The sequence below is a fragment of the Daucus carota genome, chromosome 1, assembly GCF_001625215.2.
Source record: "Daucus carota subsp. sativus chromosome 1, DH1 v3.0, whole genome shotgun sequence".
In the NCBI taxonomy this organism is placed as follows: domain Eukaryota; kingdom Viridiplantae; phylum Streptophyta; class Magnoliopsida; order Apiales; family Apiaceae; genus Daucus; species Daucus carota.
The window spans coordinates 3,530,915-3,551,138 of NC_030381.2; the positions used below are offsets into that span (position 1 = coordinate 3,530,915).

General features: G+C 33.0%; 3 protein-coding genes across 3 annotated transcripts; 1 reads left to right on the top strand and 2 right to left on the bottom strand.

Moving 5' to 3' along the window:
• Window positions 1-7,397: 7,397 nt before the first annotated feature.
• On the top strand, window positions 7,398-10,839 carry LOC108202279 (receptor-like protein kinase HSL1). The gene is made up of 2 exons (XM_017370697.2): window positions 7,398-10,124; window positions 10,211-10,839. Exons 1-2 carry the CDS (start codon window positions 7,487-7,489, stop codon window positions 10,669-10,671), a joined length of 3,099 nt encoding a protein of 1,032 aa, XP_017226186.1. The 5' UTR covers window positions 7,398-7,486; the 3' UTR covers window positions 10,672-10,839.
• A 2,371-nt stretch (window positions 10,840-13,210) lies between these two features.
• LOC108201770 (early nodulin-93-like) lies at window positions 13,211-15,329 on the bottom strand. Its single transcript, XM_017370064.2, has 4 exons — window positions 15,187-15,329; window positions 14,258-14,319; window positions 14,038-14,113; window positions 13,211-13,480 (listed from the first exon to the last, which is right to left on the bottom strand). The coding sequence occupies exons 1-4, from the start codon at window positions 15,206-15,208 to the stop codon at window positions 13,389-13,391; spliced, it is 252 nt and encodes an 83-aa protein (XP_017225553.1). The 5' UTR covers window positions 15,209-15,329; the 3' UTR covers window positions 13,211-13,388.
• A 125-nt stretch (window positions 15,330-15,454) lies between these two features.
• On the bottom strand, window positions 15,455-17,798 carry LOC108201761 (early nodulin-93-like). The gene is made up of 4 exons (XM_017370052.2): window positions 17,623-17,798; window positions 16,625-16,686; window positions 16,389-16,464; window positions 15,455-15,813 (listed from the first exon to the last, which is right to left on the bottom strand). The coding sequence occupies exons 1-4, from the start codon at window positions 17,735-17,737 to the stop codon at window positions 15,707-15,709; spliced, it is 360 nt and encodes a 119-aa protein (XP_017225541.1). The 5' UTR covers window positions 17,738-17,798; the 3' UTR covers window positions 15,455-15,706.
• Between the last annotated feature and the right edge of the window lie 2,426 nt (window positions 17,799-20,224).

A 20,224-nucleotide genomic window follows, 5' to 3' on the forward strand; every position in this document is an offset into this window, starting at 1 on the left:
TAGATGTAATACCATTCATAAAAAATGTGTGAAACTCAATATACAGTACTTTCAAAATTTCGACTAACAATAGAGTGATATTTTTTATACAATTTTTTCTAGTGAGTGGCTCATTTGAGTCAATTTAAGAAGCAGTCACTCAATTGATACATTTGGACGAAACGAGTCACCAACTTGATATTTTTCCGTTATACTATTTAAAGAAAAGATTGAATGCTATATGTGATAAAGCTGTCTGTATGGTTCTTTTAAAAAAATAAGAATAAAAAGTTTATGTTATCCAAGAAACTTATACCTCTTCTTCATTAGTCCTTGTGCATTATCAGCTTTTAATTAATATTAATATTGATCGTCAATTTAAATTTCATCATCCAGATAATATTTGTACTTGTTTAAATTATAACTTGTCATCTTCTTAATAAGTATAATATTTTTTTAAGGTTAATAAGCATAATATTTAATTTTTGGGAGAATGTTAAAATTTTACTTACTCCTATTCAAAATAAAATTTCATTTAATATGTGTTACTTGCTAATTAAAGATTAGTGTATAACTTAGAGTTATTATGATGAGTATCCTGATCAATTTTATACTTATATATATTGAAGGAGAAATAGCTAAATGTTTTAGTTGTCATAATTATATATTTGATTTACTGATTTAAAAGAACCCAAAGTTCTACTATATAAATTTTACTATATTTTTGTATTTATTTTGTATTGAATATTTTACTGTATCGACGAAAAATTTTACCCTGTCGACGAATTTTTTTGGCCCCCCTATACATGTTTGTTGGCTTCGTCCCTGGTAAATATGTTTTCTACTGTCTGGATTGGATTGCATTCTTCGGTGTTTCTTCGGATTCCGTAGTTTGCAACACTGTTTTGCAGATTGTTATAGGAGAGATTGGTTAATCTGAACTCTTGATGCAACTTGCCATGCGTCTTTGTTGAATTGAATACTTGCTAATTTAAGCAAATTATAGAACTTCAAGTCTTCAACTAGTGCTATGCATGTTTTACATAAAAAATAAATGCAGAAGTGCCTTCCATGCAGCTCGTCTCACTCTGAGTTTCTACTCTCAGTCGGACCTTGCTCCTTCATGCCTAATCTCTGTGAAGATGGTGTTGTAGGACAAAAATTGCGAAGAAGTCAGAATAATAGAATGACAGAAATGAGTGGGTTAACATTAGAAAATTCACTATGAAGATTTCGCAACCACACAGCCAAACGAATATGCATACATCTATTTTTCTCGGATTTTTTCACTTTTTAGAAATTGCCGATTTTACAGACGTATGTTCCACTATATCTTAGACTAATTTTTAGTATTGTAATATTCAGTCTGTTATTTTTCTGCAAGTTTATTGATATGCATTGCCTGCAAGATGTTTTGAATTATTATTACCTGCATCAATGTGATTCAACTTTTGTTGATATCCGATGCAAATTTTCATGGTACATTTTTGTTTATGGAGGGTGATGTAGTATTATCTATTTAATAGTATATGCTACCATTTTATTAGACTAATTATATATGTTATTTTTTCTTTATTAAGCTCAGCAATCTGTATAATTGGATTATTAGGTGGTGATTAACTGTCAGTTGATAATTCTTCTCGTCGGATTTGTTCAAACAAACGAAGGTGGAATTGATGGAAGTTACAGCCAATGCAATTTCAGAAGCTGTACTTAATAGTGACAAAAATCAGTTCGAGTATGTCTTTGTGAAAATCTTATCAGTTTAAGTATTTGTAATTTGCATAACAACTTTTGTATCTGTGATTGTATAAAGAAGATATCTTATAAAGAAATGCTTTGAGCCTTTAATACTAGACGATATTTTTCGGATGATCCAAGGACGATTGCTACCTGTTTACAGGTACGTGACACTTGTGATAAATTTGCAAGTTCTAGAGCTAAATATGATCAACATTCTAAAAAGATTGGTAGGAAAAAGAGAAGACGAAAAAAGGTAAGCAACATTCCACTAGTCTTGCACCAAACTAGGGATGGAAGATTTGATATATTATTCACATGGACTATTAGATTAATTGCAGTCAGAAATTTTTTGGTCCATATAAAAACTTCTTTGTACATTTTCGTAATATAAAATCTTCTCTCATTCATGATACTAAGTTATTTTTAGAAAAGAATCGTCTCATAACTTTTTTTCCCTGGTCTACCTTCATGATAAATTTAATAATTAATTTTACCATTTTTCTTTTATTTATTTTGTTCTATAAACAATTATATATGAACCTTTTTCACATATTATTTACTTCGTAATCAAGTTTCATAGTAAAAGTAGTTATTTATTTACTAAAGTTTAAGGTAATTAATATAAATAAAAAATTTATATTTGATGTTATATATTTTTAATGTATATAAATTTGTTTAAAATAACTTATTTATGAGATATATGAAGTATACCGGCAATTAAAGATAGGATTACTAATCTTATAATTATGTTGAAAATGTAATCAAATTGCCAATGACAATAACACATATGACCAGTAAAACAAATAACATGTTTACATCAACGAATTTTTTATTGCCTTGGGCACACATTAGAAAGACTGTTACATCAATATGCTATATTACTTGTTAATTAAGTGTTTGTTTGGTTGACATCTAGATATGTGGGAAGTAGAATTTCCTAGGAAGTAGTATTTGATGAAACTGTTTGGTTGATATTAATTGGAGAAGTGTAAGTTCCTTGGAATTTTAAATGCCTACAAAACATAGGAAGTTATTGACCTAGACCCCCCTTGGTAACTTGCATTTCCTATAGGAAGTTAAAACCTATCTATCAACCAAACACAAATTTTAACTTCCCATTTATTATAATTTCCATAATAATTTTAAATTACATAGGATTTAACTTCCTATTGGTAACCAAACAAGCACTAAGTTTCTTAAGTCATGATTTAAATGTAAGAGAACACAAAACCATTTCTTAATTATTCTATTCACCGCTCAATTTCAACGGTCACTAATCTAGAAAGAGTTTAAAGTAAAAATTTAAATTTATCACATCTTTCGTCTCATTCATTCCGATAATACTTTCTATTTCACATATCCGAAAATTGTTATCTATATTGATAAATAATGATAATTAACTACTAATCATGTTATTTAAAATAAAACTTATATCATTTTTATATATTTAATTAATATAATTAAATAAAAGATGACACAAAATTAGGATGGCAGGTCGAGATTTATGAGTTGTTTAACCGTGTGTTGTTGAGATCTTCATTTGTGCAAACTGCAAAGTCTTGTTTAGTCCAGAACCTAGACTTGTGTCACAGATGCCACAGTTTTCTCAAGTCCAGTAAATCACTTTAATTCAGTAAACATGAGGAAAATGTGTAAAAGCTTTCGATGAATTCAAAAGGCAAAGTTCGAGCAGATTCTACGTCGAAAGCGAAGATGTAGGGCAATGTGGGTGGAAGTATTAATTACCTCTCCGTTTTTAAAATAGTCAAATAATTATTATTTTAACATTTTAATATGCCAAAAGAGATATTTGTGTATATAATGATTTCCTTTGGTCTCTGAAAGAATTATAAATGCTAAATATTCTTTATTCAGAAAAAGATATTTTATGATTAATATATATAAATATGATTTTTAAAACTTTATAAACATATGATATTAAATCAAATTAATGACTTATTAAGTACATGAATCGATATATTAATATTTTAGATTTATTATTGGGTAAATATCATATAAAACTCGTAGTAACTACTACTCGTGCAAATAGTGAACGTTAACAACTTCATGGTCCGAGGGAGTGGATTTTAATATGAAAAAAAAAAAGTTGGTTCAGGTTTTTGAGCAAGTTTGTCTTTTCAAATTTAAAAATTTATTTTTCTGAATATATATATATTTTTCTATACTTTTTTTAATATAAATATTAACGAAATGTTTTGTATTCGTTATTTAGTAAAGAAATGACTTGTTTCAAAAAATATAGAATATGATTTTACTTTTTAAAATAATTTCTTTAATCCTAAAAAATAAAATTAGCCGAACACATTTTTTTATATCCGGAGCACAATGAAAGGCAGTCACTTGTAATCTGAAAATTGAAGTGTCCAAGTTGACTGCCCTTTAACTTTTAATTCATCAAGATTAATAATCCGATGTTTTCCATTCGATGGCCGTCAATTCATCTAGAAGCTGGAGGCCCGTAATTAGCGTGACACAGGGCTGCTGAGTGATGTGTCTCTATCTTCAATTTCACATAGAATTCCATGCAAAGCCTAGTTACTCGAAAACATGCAGAGTGCATTTCAACTCCATGCATGTCGTTTTCAATATTCACTCGTGTATAGAGGAATTTGTTTTTGATTTCTCATTCTATCTATCTCTGGACGGGATAAATATCAAGTTGGTGACTCGTTTTGTCCAAATATATCAATTGAGTGACTGATTTCCAAATTGACTCAAATTAGATACTCATTAGAAAAATTTGTATCAAAAATATTACTCTATCGTTAGTTGAAATTTTGAAAATATTATATATTGAGTTTCACATATTTTTTATGAATGGTATTACATCCAAATGAAAGATTCCGAGTCCTACTATTTTTGCTAATATTTTTAGATTTTTAAAATTTTATCAACTATTTATTTTTAATTTTTTGATTGTTTTATTTGATTTAAATAAAAATAAATAGGAGATAAATTTTTAAAAATCTAAAGATATTATCTAAAATACTAGAACTCGGAATCTTTCATTTAGATGTAATATCATTCATAAAAAATGTGCGAAACTCAATATATAGTACTTTTAAAATTTCGACTAACGATAGAATGATATTTTTGATACAAATTTTTCTAATAAATGGTTCATTTGAGTCAATTTAGGAATCAGTCACTCAATTGATACATTTGGACGAAACGAGTCACCAACTTGATATTTATCCCATCTCTGGACGAAATGGCCATCCTAGACTTGAGCTCGATAGTTTCTTCAAAAATCAATTAGTTTTCTTTTGTAAATCTTGAATTAGGTTAATTTCATAATAGTCGGTAGAAAACTTGATTTACTTTAATTCCCTCATATTTCAATCCTAATTGTATCAAAATCCTGAATCCATCTCATATATAGCTACAGAGGTGGCTTTATTTATCTAGGTTTTAAATCACATGATTAAAATTATCTCTGATTTTAGTTGAAAAATGTTCGCTTTTGTAATAATTGAAATTAACTTAAATTGAAAAAAAAGTCATGAGTTGACTTAATATTAGAAATTAATTTTAGATATTTTTTGCTAACTTAATTTTTTAAAAGTTTTTTCTTGATAAATGTTATCTCTGGATCATTAACTCACATATAAGTTATACATAAATAACTTAATTCTATTATTATATTTTTAATAATTTATGAATCATAATTATTCACATAAACATTTGAACTTCCCAGCACCAGCTTGCACAATAAATCATAATTATAAACTCACCCGATCAGCTTAACTTTTCCCATTAAAATTCCGCGACACGAGTACATTTTATGATGGCACAGCACCTTTCATCAAGGCACGGCTGACATTTTTGTTCTTTCTTTTGTTCCTTGCTCTTAATTTTTCATGCTGTCTGGGGCACCAAATGAGCTAATCTTCTAGATGCTGCACAAAGTTGGTCACCAGTTCCCCTCGACTTTAATTACATAAAGCAATCATCACTTTTTATCTCAGCATTCAAAAGCCATTACATTCTTTAATACAGTACAGTTGGATTAATTTACTTTCGGTGAAAAATATTAATTTGATTTTTGTATCTTCTGCTTCATCATCTGTTTTCGAAGATAGAATGTGGCATGCTTGATCTAGGATTAATAAACACTTATTAAATATTTAAGTAGTGGGGGTATTAATATTATTATTAGCACAAAAGCTGCTATGGATTATAAAATAAGACCATATAATAATCATGTTTCAAAAAAAAAAGACCATATAATAATCAATGTAAAATATTTGTAATTAGTCCTTTGCATGAGTCATATTAAGATAAGAATGGACAAGTAGCCGAATTATATTTATGAATACTATGAAAAACAGATGAAATTGTGAGTATAAACCGGATATTATTATCTAAGTTTTTAATATTAAATTGAATATTTTTGAATATTTAAACTCTCAGTAACGACTTGATCTTAAGTTATTAAGATCGAGAATCGGAATAATCCATCAACCCAACAATTGAGTGTTTACGGGGAGCTTTCTGAACAAAATCAAGAAATTTAATCAATTCAGAACATGAGATAAATTGGTAAAAATATTTTTTAAAATTTAATTAGATTTTTTTAGTAAATCGAAAATTTCTAAAAGGCTGGCATAAAAGACAGATACAAACGATGGATATTGAAACCGGAAGCGGTGGAAAAATTGGAATTATCCAGCCAATTTATAACGCGACCACTTTTTACCTACACACAACAGAGTATTTACCACTAGGAGTAAATTTTTACCGTATTTAAAATGTGAAACGAAGAAAACACAGTTAAAAACACTGACTTTTGAAAATAGACACTGTCGCACTGTGGTAGCACACACGTGATTGTTCTTTGCCACACCTTAAGTGCTGTTTGGTGGAACCCAAAATAAAGAAATCCTTTTCCTCATGCAACTACTTTAAGACCATGGTTTTGACTATTAAACATGGTTTTTATATTGTGCCTACCAAACGTCTTTTACAAGCGAAGCAATAATTGGTTGTTAAATGTTAATTGTAAGTTTTGAATCAGATTTCGGCTACTTAAACATGTTGGTTTAGTGTCATAAATTATAAATTTCTAAACTTTTGATAAGCTTAAAACACGTTATGAAAAAAAGCGGTGAGATTCACAAGCTCATTATTTTCAAGTGTGAGCAAAAGATGATGAGATTGGGTATTTATCATTTTCAAATATTAACGAGAAAAAAAATGAACGTACTTATTTAATAACGAAATATAACGAGATAACAAATATATATATATATATATATATATATATATATATATATATATATATGAGCGGTGAAATTCACAAGCTCATTATTTTCAAGAACGAGCAAAAATTTGACGAGATTTATCATTTATTAGAAGTGCTAACGAGAAAAAAAATGATGTATTTACTCGCTAATGAAATATAACGAAACATAGAATATACGTAGAATAAAAGTAATTTTTCATTATTTTTCGATCAGGACAAACATAAATCACATCATATTAATAAGTAAATAAAAGTCTCAAATATTTTATTTATTTAAGCAAATATTTTAATTGAAGGATATTCATATTTTATTATTTTAGATTTATCAAAATATATCAAAGTCATGTTACTTTATTTCTTTATGACTTTTAACTCCTATCCAACATGTATATGAACTATAAAGCCAAACACACCTTAGCCCGCCTCATTTGAAACTCACCAGACCGTTATTAGTCCCTCCTATCCCCACTTTTCCCGGTAAATCATTAACCACCGGAAATGACTAAAAAGACCAAAATACCCTCCCATTTTAAATCATTCCCTCTTATTTTCCTCTCATTAGCCCTCACCCTCCTGTCCTTAATGGTAAATTCACAGTTCTCGGCCGCGGACCGGAAAATTCTACTCAATCTCCGGCGAAAATTCAACAACCCCTCGTCCCTAAAACACTGGAATCGCACTTCCTCGCCCTGCGACTGGCCGGAAATTGACTGCAGAGTTACCGGAGAAGTCACCGGAGTTGATCTAAGCTCGAAAAATATTGAATCTCCGATCCCTCCTTCAGTTTGTGACCTTAAACACCTCGAAAATTTGAACATCTCTGACAATTACATCCCAGGAGAGTTCCCGAAAGCTCTTTACAGCTGCTCGAATCTCATCGAGCTCGATCTTTCTCAAAATTGCTTTATTGGATCAATACCACACGATATCGATAAGCTCAAAACCCTGAAATGGCTGAACCTTGGCGCCAATAACTTCACCGGAGATGTTCCTCCGGCGATCGGAAAGTTGCCGGAACTTGAAGGGTTACTGTTGTATCAGAATTTGTTTAATGGGACTTTTCCGGTGGAAATCGGAGACTTGGCTAATCTTCAGTACTTGGAATTGGCTTATAATGGCTTTGCAGAATCCGAATTTCCACCGGAGTTTGGAAGGCTGAAGAATTTAGTCTTCTTGTGGATGTCTGACACGAATTTGGTCGGAAAGTTGCCTGAAAATGTCTCGGGCTTATCGAGTTTAGAGAGGCTGGATTTGAGCTCAAATGAGCTAGAAGGGCCTATTCCAAAAGGATTGTTTATGTTGAAGAATTTAAAGAAGTTGTTCTTGTTCAAGAACAAGTTGTCAGGCTCAATTCCTTTGGTTATTGAGTCTGTCAGTTTGACTGAGCTTGATCTGTCTATGAACAATTTGTCCGGTTCGATTCCGGAGGGGTTCTCAAAATTGAAGAATTTGGAGTTGCTTAATCTGTTTTCCAATCATTTGACGGGTGAAATTCCATCAGGGATGGCTCAGATTACAACTCTGACAGACTTCAGTGTTTTTCGGAACAATCTTACTGGAGAATTTCCAGCTGAGTTAGGCCTGCATTCCAAGCTCGAGGCGTTCGAGGTTTCTCACAATCAGTTCACAGGAAGGCTGCCTGAGAATTTGTGCGCTGGTAAGAGCTTGACTGGTGTGGTGGCCTTTTTAAATAATCTAACAGGTGAGATTCCGAAGTCTCTTGGGGATTGTCCAAGTTTAGTGACTCTGCAACTGTATGGTAATAGGCTTACAGGTGAAGTCCCATTAGGCCTTTGGACAGGTATGAATATGACCAATATGATGTTAAGTGATAACTTGTTATCAGGTCATCTTCCTAGTAAGTTAGCCTGGAATTTATCGCGGCTGGAGATCAGTAACAACAATTTTTCGGGTCAAATTCCTGTTGGGGTTTCTTCTTGGGTGAACTTGGTTGTGTTTAAGGCTAGTAATAATCTGTTTTCAGGTAATCTTCCAGTAGAACTCACGAGTCTTTCTCAGCTGACCACTCTGAATCTTGATGGAAATTTGTTATCCGGTGAGCTTCCTGGGGAGATCAAGTCATGGAGATCACTCAATACGTTGAATTTAGCAAGAAACAACCTCTCGGGATCAATTCCTTCTGTCATAGGGTCTGTGCCAGATCTTCTGGATCTTGATTTATCTGCAAACAGGCTTTCGGGTGCTATTCCAGTTCATTTAGGTCAGTTGAAGCTCACTTCTTTGAACTTATCGTCCAATCAACTTACTGGTAAAGTCCCTGCTGAGTTTGATAACATGGCATACGACAAGAGTTTCCTGAACAATTCTGGACTCTGTGCCAATACACCAGAGTTGAGCCTGGGTAACTGTTATACCAAAGTTCCCCACAACAACAAAGTGTCGAACAACACGTTTGCCATTGTTCTTGTTTTAGCAATAGTTGTTCTGCTAGCTACTATCGTTTCCACTTTTCTTTTGGCCAGAGATCATCAAAGGAAGAAGCAGAAGCGAGATATAGCTACCTGGAAATTGACCTCATTTCAGAGATTGGATTTCACAGAGGCCAATATCTTGTCTAGTTTGACTGATCATAACATGATAGGAAGTGGAGGATCAGGAAAAGTTTACCAGATCCCGGTTGGTTCTACTGGTGAACATGTTGCGGTGAAGAGGATTTGGAGTAATCACAAACTAGATCACACACTTGAAAAAGAGTTCTTCGCTGAGGTTGGAATCTTAGGTTCAATTAGGCATTCTAACATAGTGAAGCTTCTGTGTTGCATTTCAAGTGAAAACTCCAAGCTTCTTGTTTACGAGTACATGGAGAATCAGAGTCTTGACAAATGGCTACATGGAGATAAAAAAATCGCGTCACAGATGACTAAATCAATTCATTTTGCACTTGATTGGCCACGAAGAATGCAAATAGCCATCGGTGCTGCTCAAGGCCTATGCTACATGCACCACGACTGCTCTCCACCTATCATTCATCGCGATGTCAAGTCCAGCAATATATTGCTGGACTCTGATTTCCAAGCAAGAATAGCAGATTTTGGATTGGCCAAGATTTTGGTCAAGGGTGATGAGGCTAACACTATGTCTTCTATTGCTGGCTCATTTGGCTACATTGCTCCAGGTAAAATATATTTCCTAGTTCCTACAGATCTCCTGCTGTGTGATATAAGTTTTTGTGTTATTAATGTATGTTTCACTAATATGCAGAGTATGCTTATACTACAAAAGTGAACGAAAAGATTGATGTTTTTAGCTTCGGAGTGGTACTTTTAGAACTTGTGACAGGAAGAAAGCCAAATTACGGAAGTGAGAATCACATAAACCTCGCGGAATGGGCCTGGAAGCACTATGGAGAAGGAAAATGCATTGCTGATATACTGGAGAAGGACATTAAGAAAGATTGTTACTTGGAAGAAATGAAGACAGTATTCAAACTAGGTTTGATGTGCACCAGCACAATGCCTACTGATAGGCCTTCGATGAAGGAAGTTCTGCAGATTCTACAACTTTCAAGTCCACCAGAAAGTAGTGATGGCAAGAAAGGAGGCGAATTTGATGTTGCACCGCTCCTTGGGAGCTCACCGGCAGCTACTTATCTATCTAGCTACAGGAAAAGTAAGAATCTGTCTGTAGACAACGACAGTAGTTTTGTTAATATTATTCAGTAATCATAATACTTGCTATAATCATCCATAGGATCAGCCTTTGAAGAAAAAGAAAACACAAAGACGTTTCCTTTTTAGGTCGAGCATGAGTATAGGTTCAGCTTCTTCATGCTTGAATGTATTGCATTGTAATTTTACGACATTTAACTCTGTAACATAGTTGTCTTGTAATGATATGGCAGTACATAACTAAAGAATCAAGAAGAAAACAGAGAACCTCAAGTTTATTTTACTAAATTTGTAAATTACATAAGATGCAATGATGCATCCATTTCACACGTTTTGTTGTCGAAAATGTATAGTAATCAGGTAAAAATCTTCTTAAAAAGATATACAAATATATACAAGGCTGAAGAATGTATACCAATACCAGAATGACTAGATTATGAAGCTCATTTATACCGGGTATTTTTCCTCTGGGTTTCTAAGATCACTTGATCTGTAGTCAGAGCGAACATGAACAGCGACGCTGTAAATCAAAAGGCCAAGACAATGTAAGTAAAAAAAAAAAAAGTTACAGTTTTAACTCATCCTGCAGATTACTTCCATGTAATAGGTACTGTAAAATGTATACAGATATAAGTGGATCATCAGTAAAGTTTATAAAACTAGGTACGTACCTCCACATACGATTAGTGTCCTGCCGGTATAGTTCAGATTCTTCCTTGCCCAGGGAATATGACGATTAGCCAACGTCTGAAAATTCGAAACAAGGAACACAATGTTTGATATAAAATGTACATGCATTATGTATTTAAGAGGTTACAAAGAAGGACATCAAGATAAAACTCACAACAGAAGCATAAGTAACACCAGCTGTGATGCCGAGACTCTTTAAGCCTGCAAAGACGGCATTTTGAACATCTGCATCCCCATCTGTCGATAATAGGGATGGCAACGGTTTGGATCGGGTTGGATTTCTGTGATATTCAAATCCAAACCCGAATTTTTTTACCAAATCCAAACCCGAATGGATCTGATAATCAAAATCCAAACCCGATCCAACGGGTTTCGGATCGGGTTTGGATGGATTTATCCAAACCCGAAAATTCATTCAGTTGTACTACATTTTTGAATACCTGAAGTCCTGAACAGCTGAATAGAAAAAAAAATAAACCAGGCAATAATCAAACATGAAACATTACAACGCAAGATTTTAAGGAATAGTTCATAAATTACAACAATTTAGTTGATAAAAAACAATAGTTTGAACAAGCAAATTTGATAGTCAACAGACAAGCAAAATGTAAATTGTGGAAATTGCAGAAGTTGAGATAATCAGGCAGCAGCATTGCAGCAGGGTAGTGGGGACTCAGATAAGCTCTAGCAATACCAGACAAGCATTCCAGACTTGCAATATTCAAACCTCCAATTTCATCAGTATAACCTGCATTCAAAACAGAAGGACACATAACATAATGGTGTAATCATCTGCATTATCACGTTCATTTCTTCCTTATTTTGATACATACTTTAACATAACATAACATAACATTACGATCACTTAGATTTTTCTCACAATAAAAAAGCAGCAGAAATTTTAACACTAACATGTTAAGCTGTAGTACAAGCCTATATATACTAGCTATAGCCTATATACATACACACAACAGAAAACTTCCCAGGTTTATCATTCATATTTCACTGTTATGTAATGTTTCAGCAGATAATAACAGGAAAGCAAAACTGTTGGTGCACTTATAATGGTAAGAAAATCTATGTGGAGTAGTGACTAGTAAAAAGTAGCTACAATTCTTTACAAAAGTGGCAATAAAGACAATTTTTTGAAACTATCTGCCAAAAAAATTAATTCATTAAACTCATCCAATTTCACCAAAATCAGCTAAATGTGGATTTCGGGTCGGGTTTCGATACGGAATACCTAAAATCCAAATCCAAATCCAAACTCATTTGGGTCTAAAAATCAAATCCAAATCCAAATCCAAAATATCGGTTCGGTAAAATCTATTCGGGTCGAAACGGTCGGGTATCCAGGATCGGATTTTTGTGCCATCCCTAGTCGATAACATTGTATGCAGCAACATTCATGCACAATCATATTGTGAGAAAATTGACATAGGTAAGCACAAGCACAAGCATAAGAGAATGAGATTAAGAAATGCAGCATTGTTTGATCTCCATCACAATATTAATTAAAAAAAAAGTAAAATTAAAATATCTCTGGTTCCTTCACGGCCCATTTTATTTATTTGTTATATTTTGACTGTTTTTGCTGTGAAATATTTAGGAAGAATGCAGTGAAAAGGAAACCAAAGGATACAATTTTTGTACCTGGAAACAACAGACTAGAGAAAAATAAGGGAGATATGTGATGGCTAATCTTTTTTTACCCTTCTTTTTGTGGTTGTTTTTCCCAACATTTTGATGTAACTATATTAATTAATAATAATTATAGAAAAAAAAATCAGAATAGAGAGAGTAAATGAAAATTATTAGACTTAAGAGATTTTTTAATACAAATAACTTTCTCAGTTGACATTTTTTTTTGAACTTAACTGATCAACTGTTATACACAGAAAAAGGACATCAGAAACACAAGTGATTGAAAATCTTTGCCTTCAGCCTATTTTCTTCAGTACACAGCAAGGAAGCATCAGAATACAAAACGGAAGAACTTCTCATTACTGCAAGTAACATCGAAACAAGCTTCTCAAGTTGTATAAAGAACATGAAATACACAAAGATCAGGATTCTCCGCCTTAAGCTGATTTCCTGTACTCAGCCTCAGCCTTTCTTCTTGCAGATTCCAAGATTGTTTTGTCAGCGGTGATGAAGTATGCAGCGATAGAGGCTATGCATCAGAAAACAAAATAAATTCAGCAGAGTTACTAAACATGTCAAAAGTGAGGTGAGAAATTGTTCAATAACTAGCTTAAAGATAGTTCCAATGAAGTTGCACTTTATGATAAGCTTTTATTAATTGCTTCCTAAATCAAATGGCATATACTTGCCCAGCAATATCTAGGTTGTCTACAGACTACAGCTGCTAGACATCATAAAGGGGGAGATTTTATGGTAAATTGCACTCAAAATTTTCAGTAAATACTATTTAAACTTTATTACATTCATGACTTCTCAAGTAGGAGACTCTTTAGGTGTTTCCACAAGGAAATGTGGGCTCGTAAATTGTAATGGCCATGTCAAATATGTCGAATACCTGACTTATATTTTTTATCAGACAGGGTTGTGAGTGGTGGTTTACTGGTTTTAATTGTGTGTTTGTTTTTTTTTTTTTGCCAGATTAATTGTGTGCTTAATAACCTATTTTCGGCATATAATTTACAAAATTTTAGCAGTAAAAAACCGGTAATGAGTAATGACGAAGTCTGGTGGGAATCGTTAGCATACCACTAGAGATGATGAGAGCCTGAGCAGTATAGTTGAGGTTTGCCTTGGCCCAGGGTACCATACGACAAGCAGCCAACTGAAAAGGTTTGGAAGAGAGAGAATCAAAATTAGGACAAAGTTCTAATTTGCTATCATGATCAATAGCACCATGATGTTCATAACAATAGAAAAGATTTGGAAGGGAGAGAATCACAAAATACAAATATAGAGTGTTACATACGGTAGGCACAGCACTGACAACACAAGTGATCATAGCTGCCTTAGTTCCTTCACGGACAGCCTCTGCAATTCATTCAACTAGAAAATCAATTGTCATATGATGACTGGAAACGTAAGCATAAACCGAGTTGCTACATGTAAACTCAAATACACGTCTAAAATAAAAAATCAGTTGCAGTCTCACTGTCTCAGACACAAGTACTCAATTATAACCTGTATAAGCTCAGACTTGTATTTAATTACTTGCAGAGTTGACCTCAACCTCAATTTCGCTACTACGATATGCATTCAATAAGATGTACATAACATACTTCTCATGCCAGATCTTCATACTTAATCATCAACTCAATCAGACCCAAAACAACAGTATGGAAAGTGCCTCGAATTTAGAAATCCCCAAATCACTCAACTATCCAGGTTTCAAGATTCATGTATGTCTTCAAAAACTGAAATCTTCTTAACAACTTATTTAACACAAATCACAAAAGAAAAGGCACTTAATTCAAACAACTAATATTCTTGGGCCTGTACTAATGTTATTCTACTAACAATAATATATATATAATAATATATATTTTATATATTATTTGGATTTTTTTCGGGCTTCGGGTTTGGATTTCAGGTCGGGTTTCGATACAGAATACCTAAAATCCAAATTTAAATCCAAATCCAAGCTCATTCGGGTCTAAAAATCAAATCCAAATCCAAAATATCGGGTTCGGTAAAATCCATTCAGGTCAGGTATCCATACGGATCGGATTTTTCTGCCATCCCTATCCCCATCTGTCGACAACATGAATGCAACATTCATACACAATCATATTGCAGAGAAATTTGACAGAGGTAAGCACAAGCATAAGAGAATGGGATTAAGAACTGCAGCTTTAGTATCCATCACAATATTAATAAAAAGAATTAAAATTAAAATACCTCTGGTTCCTTCACGGCCCATTTTGTTTATATATTATGTCTTGATTGTTTTTGCTGTGAAATAATAAGGAAGAATGCAGTGAAAAGGAAACCAAAGGATACAACTTTTGTACCTGGAAACAACAGAACAGAGAAAAACAAGGGAAATATGTGGTGGCTAACCTTTTTTCCCCTTTCTTGGTGGTTATTTTTCTCAACATGTTGATGTGAATTTATTAATTAATAGTGATAATTATAGAAAAAACTAAAATTCAGAATAGAGAGAAAGTAAATGAAAATTATTAGACTTTAAAGATATTTAATACATATAACTTTCTCCATTGCCAATTCTTTTCCCAATTTAACTGATCAACACTCGAAAATCAGAAACACGAGGGATTAAAAATCTTTGCATTTAGTCTATTTTCTTCAATACACAAAAAGGAAGCATCAGAATACAAAACCGAAGAACTTCACATTACTGCAAGTAACATCGAAACAAGTTTCTCGAGTTGTATAAAGAACATGAAATACACAAAGATCAGGAATTTCCGCCTTGAGCTGATTTCCTGTACTCGGCCTCAGCATTTCTTCTTGCACATGCCAAGATTGTTTTGTCAGCAGTAATGAAGTATGCAGCGATGGATGCTATTCATCAGAAAACAAAATAAATTTAGCAGAGTTACTAAACATATCAAAGGTGAGTTGAGAAATTGTTCAATACTAGGTGAAAGATAGTTCAATTTATGATGAACTTTTATTAATTGCTTCCTTGATAAAATGACATATACTTTCAAAGCAATATCTAGTTTGTCTCCAGCTGCTAGACATCATAAAGAGGGAGATTTCATGGTAAATCGCACTCAAAAGTTATAGTAGTAAAACTTTATTGCATTCATAACTTCTCAAGTAGGAGACTCTTTAGGTGTTTCCACAAGGAAATGTGGGCTCGTAAATTGTGATGGCCATGTCGAATTCCTGACATCCATACAACAAGTTCATGCTAGTATAAACTTTAAACATAACAAAACAAAAATCTAGAAACCAATTCACCCTTTCCCATGATCATGAAGTTTTTCTTGCATATTATTTGTCAAACAAGATTAAGAGTGGTAGTTTTAATTATGTGCTTACTAGTCTTTTTGGCATATAATTTACAAAATTTCAGCAGTAAAAAACAGGTAATGAGTAATGACGACGTCTGGTGGGAATCGTTAGCATACCACCAGAGATGATGAGAGCCTGAGCAGTATAGTTGAGGTTTGCCTTGGCCCAGGGTATCATACGACAAGCAGCCAACTGAAAAGATTTGGAAGAGAGAATCAGAAATCAGGACAAAGTTCTAAAATCATTAACATGATCAAATCAGCGCTTACAGATAACGGGAATGATTGCACTGCCAACTGAAAAGACTTGGAAGAGAGGGAATCACAAAATACAAATATTGAGTGTTACATACCGTAGGAACAGCACTGACAACACAGGCAATCGAAGCTGCCTTAGCTCCTGCACGGACACCCTCTGCAATTCATTCAACCAGGAAATCAATTGCCATATGACTGGAAATTCGTAAGCATAAACCTAGTTGATACATTAAACCTGAACTAGAGGTCTAAGCAAAGTCTGTTGCAGTCTCAGACCCTAGTACTCAGTTATAACCTGTATAAGCTTAGACTTGCATCTAATTACTTGCAGAGTTGACCTCAACCACAATTTCGATACTACAATATGCACTATTTAATAACATACTTCTCATGCCAGGTCTTAATTCATACTTAGACATTAACTCAATCAGACCCAAAACAACAGATTCGAAAGTGCATCAAATTCAGAAATCCCCAGATCATGCAATCTCCAGGTTTGTAGATAAATGCATGAGTATGTCTTCAAACACATAAATCTTCTTAACAACTTATTGCACACATATCAAAAGTAAAGCCACTTAATCCAAACAAAACAATCAAGCACACTTTTCCTACAACCCATAACCTCACAAGAAACAAATAAGATCAAGAAATAAATGCAAACCAATCAACATAAAAAAAAGATGGATTCTTTACTAAAACAACAAAAAAAATAATCAAGAAACGATCTAAAAATAATCAAAAAAGCCATCAAACACTACAAGGTACACGCAAAATGCAACTTATATCAAATATAAACAATAAAAAAAAAGTCTTGAATCTTTACTAAAGAAGCACAAAATCAAGAAATGATCTAAAAAATATCATCAAACAACACCATCAAAAACTACAAGGCACCACGAATTCCATCTTACATCAAATAAAACATAAAAAGTTTACATCTTTACTAAAGAAACAAAAAAATAATCAAGAAATGATCTAAAAATCATCAAACAACACCATCAAACACAACAAGGCGCCCCAAAATCCCACTAATATCAAACAAAAACAAGAAAAAGTTTGAATCTTTACGGAAAAAAGTGTAGAAAAAGACCTTGGGTACAATTTCTTGAATTAATAAGCCTCTGATCTTCAGAAGGAGAAGCAATTAAGATAGAATTTTTCCTTGCAGCAGCCCACACATCTCTCATTTCTGATGGAATTCCCATTAAAATCTCAAATCTTTGTAATAAACCCCAATCAAGACTGCAACAGATGAGCACGTGTATGTAGAGGCCTACTTGTGTTTTATACGCGGCGGCTGTTAGGACAGAAGTGGAATAAAATATATTTATTTATTTATTTATTGTTTTTCCAAAATAAATATTTTTAAAAGATAAGAAAAATTGAAAATTATATGAAAAGATTAATTTAGCAAACTGAAAATATTATAGCTACGATTTTTCTTAATATGAAAATGTCGAGTGATCTTTACTTCTATTATATGCAACTAGGGAATTATGCCCGCGCTTCGCGTGCGGAAATTATTAAAATTTTCATTAAAATGAGGTCGGAAAATAAATTAAACCAATATTAACATTATATTTTTTATCCTTACTTTACATATTATGTGTATATATATGAGTATTGCATCATTAAAAAAATAATTATTTGGAGTACAACTTTAATAATTTATAATTTATTAAGGTAATATACGGGTATTACATCATCAAAAAAATTAATTATTTGGAGTTATACACGGGAATTATGCCCGCGCTTCATATGCGGAGAAGTTATTAGCAATTTTAATATATTATGAATAAACAGAAAAAACCCTGGATCATGTTTGATTCGGTGAATGAAGTAGATGATATTCCAGAATAAGAAACCCTTGATTCATATGCATCTGTAGCAACAAACAGCTTGCTTTTGGATACCACATTGTCCTTGTTAATTTCTATTTGCAGCCGTACTTCTTTTCCGGTTAGTTCAGTAGCTTTCTTTGGAAACGCATTTGGTGTCTTCTTCTGTGACGCAAGAAACAAAGAAAATTGAAATATTGGTTGCTGTAATGAAAAATGCTTGTGCTATGTGTGGTGAAGTTATACATACCTTCAGCAAGATTGCAGTCAATTTTGTTGCAGTCGTGCCTATCATTCTCTTTGGCGCACGGTCTATCAGGATGAAATTAGAAGCTTCTTTCTCATCTTGGTAAATCATTTCTCTCATAATTTATTCTGAGTAAATATTTTTAATTTTCTGTATACTAAACTTTATATTATTAAATCTACTAACTTGATTTTTGACAAAAGTACTGACTTTGCGGTGGAACAGTCAGTATCTCCTAAACATGTTGAGCTCCAAGATTTTGTTATCACTCCCATCTAACTAAGTTATTGTACTTGTATAATCATTATACTCATAAATACATGGAAGTGCTATATAACCTGCTCACAGAATCCCACCATATCACCATCCACGCTTGGAATGAAGAGAATTTTCCACTAATATATTTCTCAGAAGTTGCAGTGTTTTGCAACGTTACTGTGGTAGCATGTCTTTGGTTTAATGACATCACCATCCCAGTATCACCAGTCCTTGGGTCAACTTTAAAAAGAAAAGGAACGGATCTGCCACAAAGATAAAAAAAGATAACATATCGGTATCTGAATACACTTCTCAAACACAAAAATTACAAAAGATAAACATTCTCAAGAATAACAAAGTCAAGTACCTTCCTCACAAAAAAAAAAAAAGTCAAGTGCCTTTGTGTTCTTATAAAGTGCAGAAGAAGTAATATCCTCAAAAAAGTTTCCAAAGGCCAAGGTAGTAGAAAAAGAGTTAAGCTTGTAATAGATTAAATTTAGAAGGTCTTAGGGAGACATGCATGTAAGCTTGGCCAATAGAAAAGAACGAAAATAACTAAGAAAAGAACACAACTAAGCTTCGGAGAATCTGATTACCATTTTTATCAAAATCGGTGACATTGGTGTTATCTATTTATGTTTTTAGCAAATTAAGCATCTTGTTATATTCGATACCACTGCCTGCAAGAATATATGAGTAAAAAAATAGTTAAAATGCTTGAAAGACTTATCCGATCAAAAACAAACATAAATATATAGTACACCAACCAGATGAATTATAACTCATCGTAGGAAGCTGGTAACTGGAATGTTAAGTTTTTAGCAAATGAATATTCTGACCAGTCCTTTATGAACGGAGAAACAAAATCAAATTTCCATGAACCACGGGGTTTCTGTGTTGGAAAGAATGATTAACACTTGCATTAGGAGAAGTAATGTGCGAAGCATGGACAAATTAAATCATTATATTCAGTTGAATATAATGTGTTAATGTGTTGTTCCATTAACAGTTTGTATATAATGTGTACCTTGAATATCAGCATTGTAATTAGATGTCTGACAAATTCCGGATCCAATTGCTGTGTTCACATCAGGATCAGAATTCATGCCTGTTGCAAAAAATATATAAATGCATGAACTGATCAACGTAACTTTGGACGTGAAGAATGAAAAGCAACATCAAAGAAACTTTGTCGATTTACCCGTGCCTTGTGTATGAAATAGCCGACCTGTGAAGGTCTGCTATGCTCCTTATTCACGCGTTGATCGTCTCTGGCAGGAGCTCCTGTGAAATTTGTTAACAAACATCAATGCGTGCACTACTTAATTATGGATTGACTACCATGTATG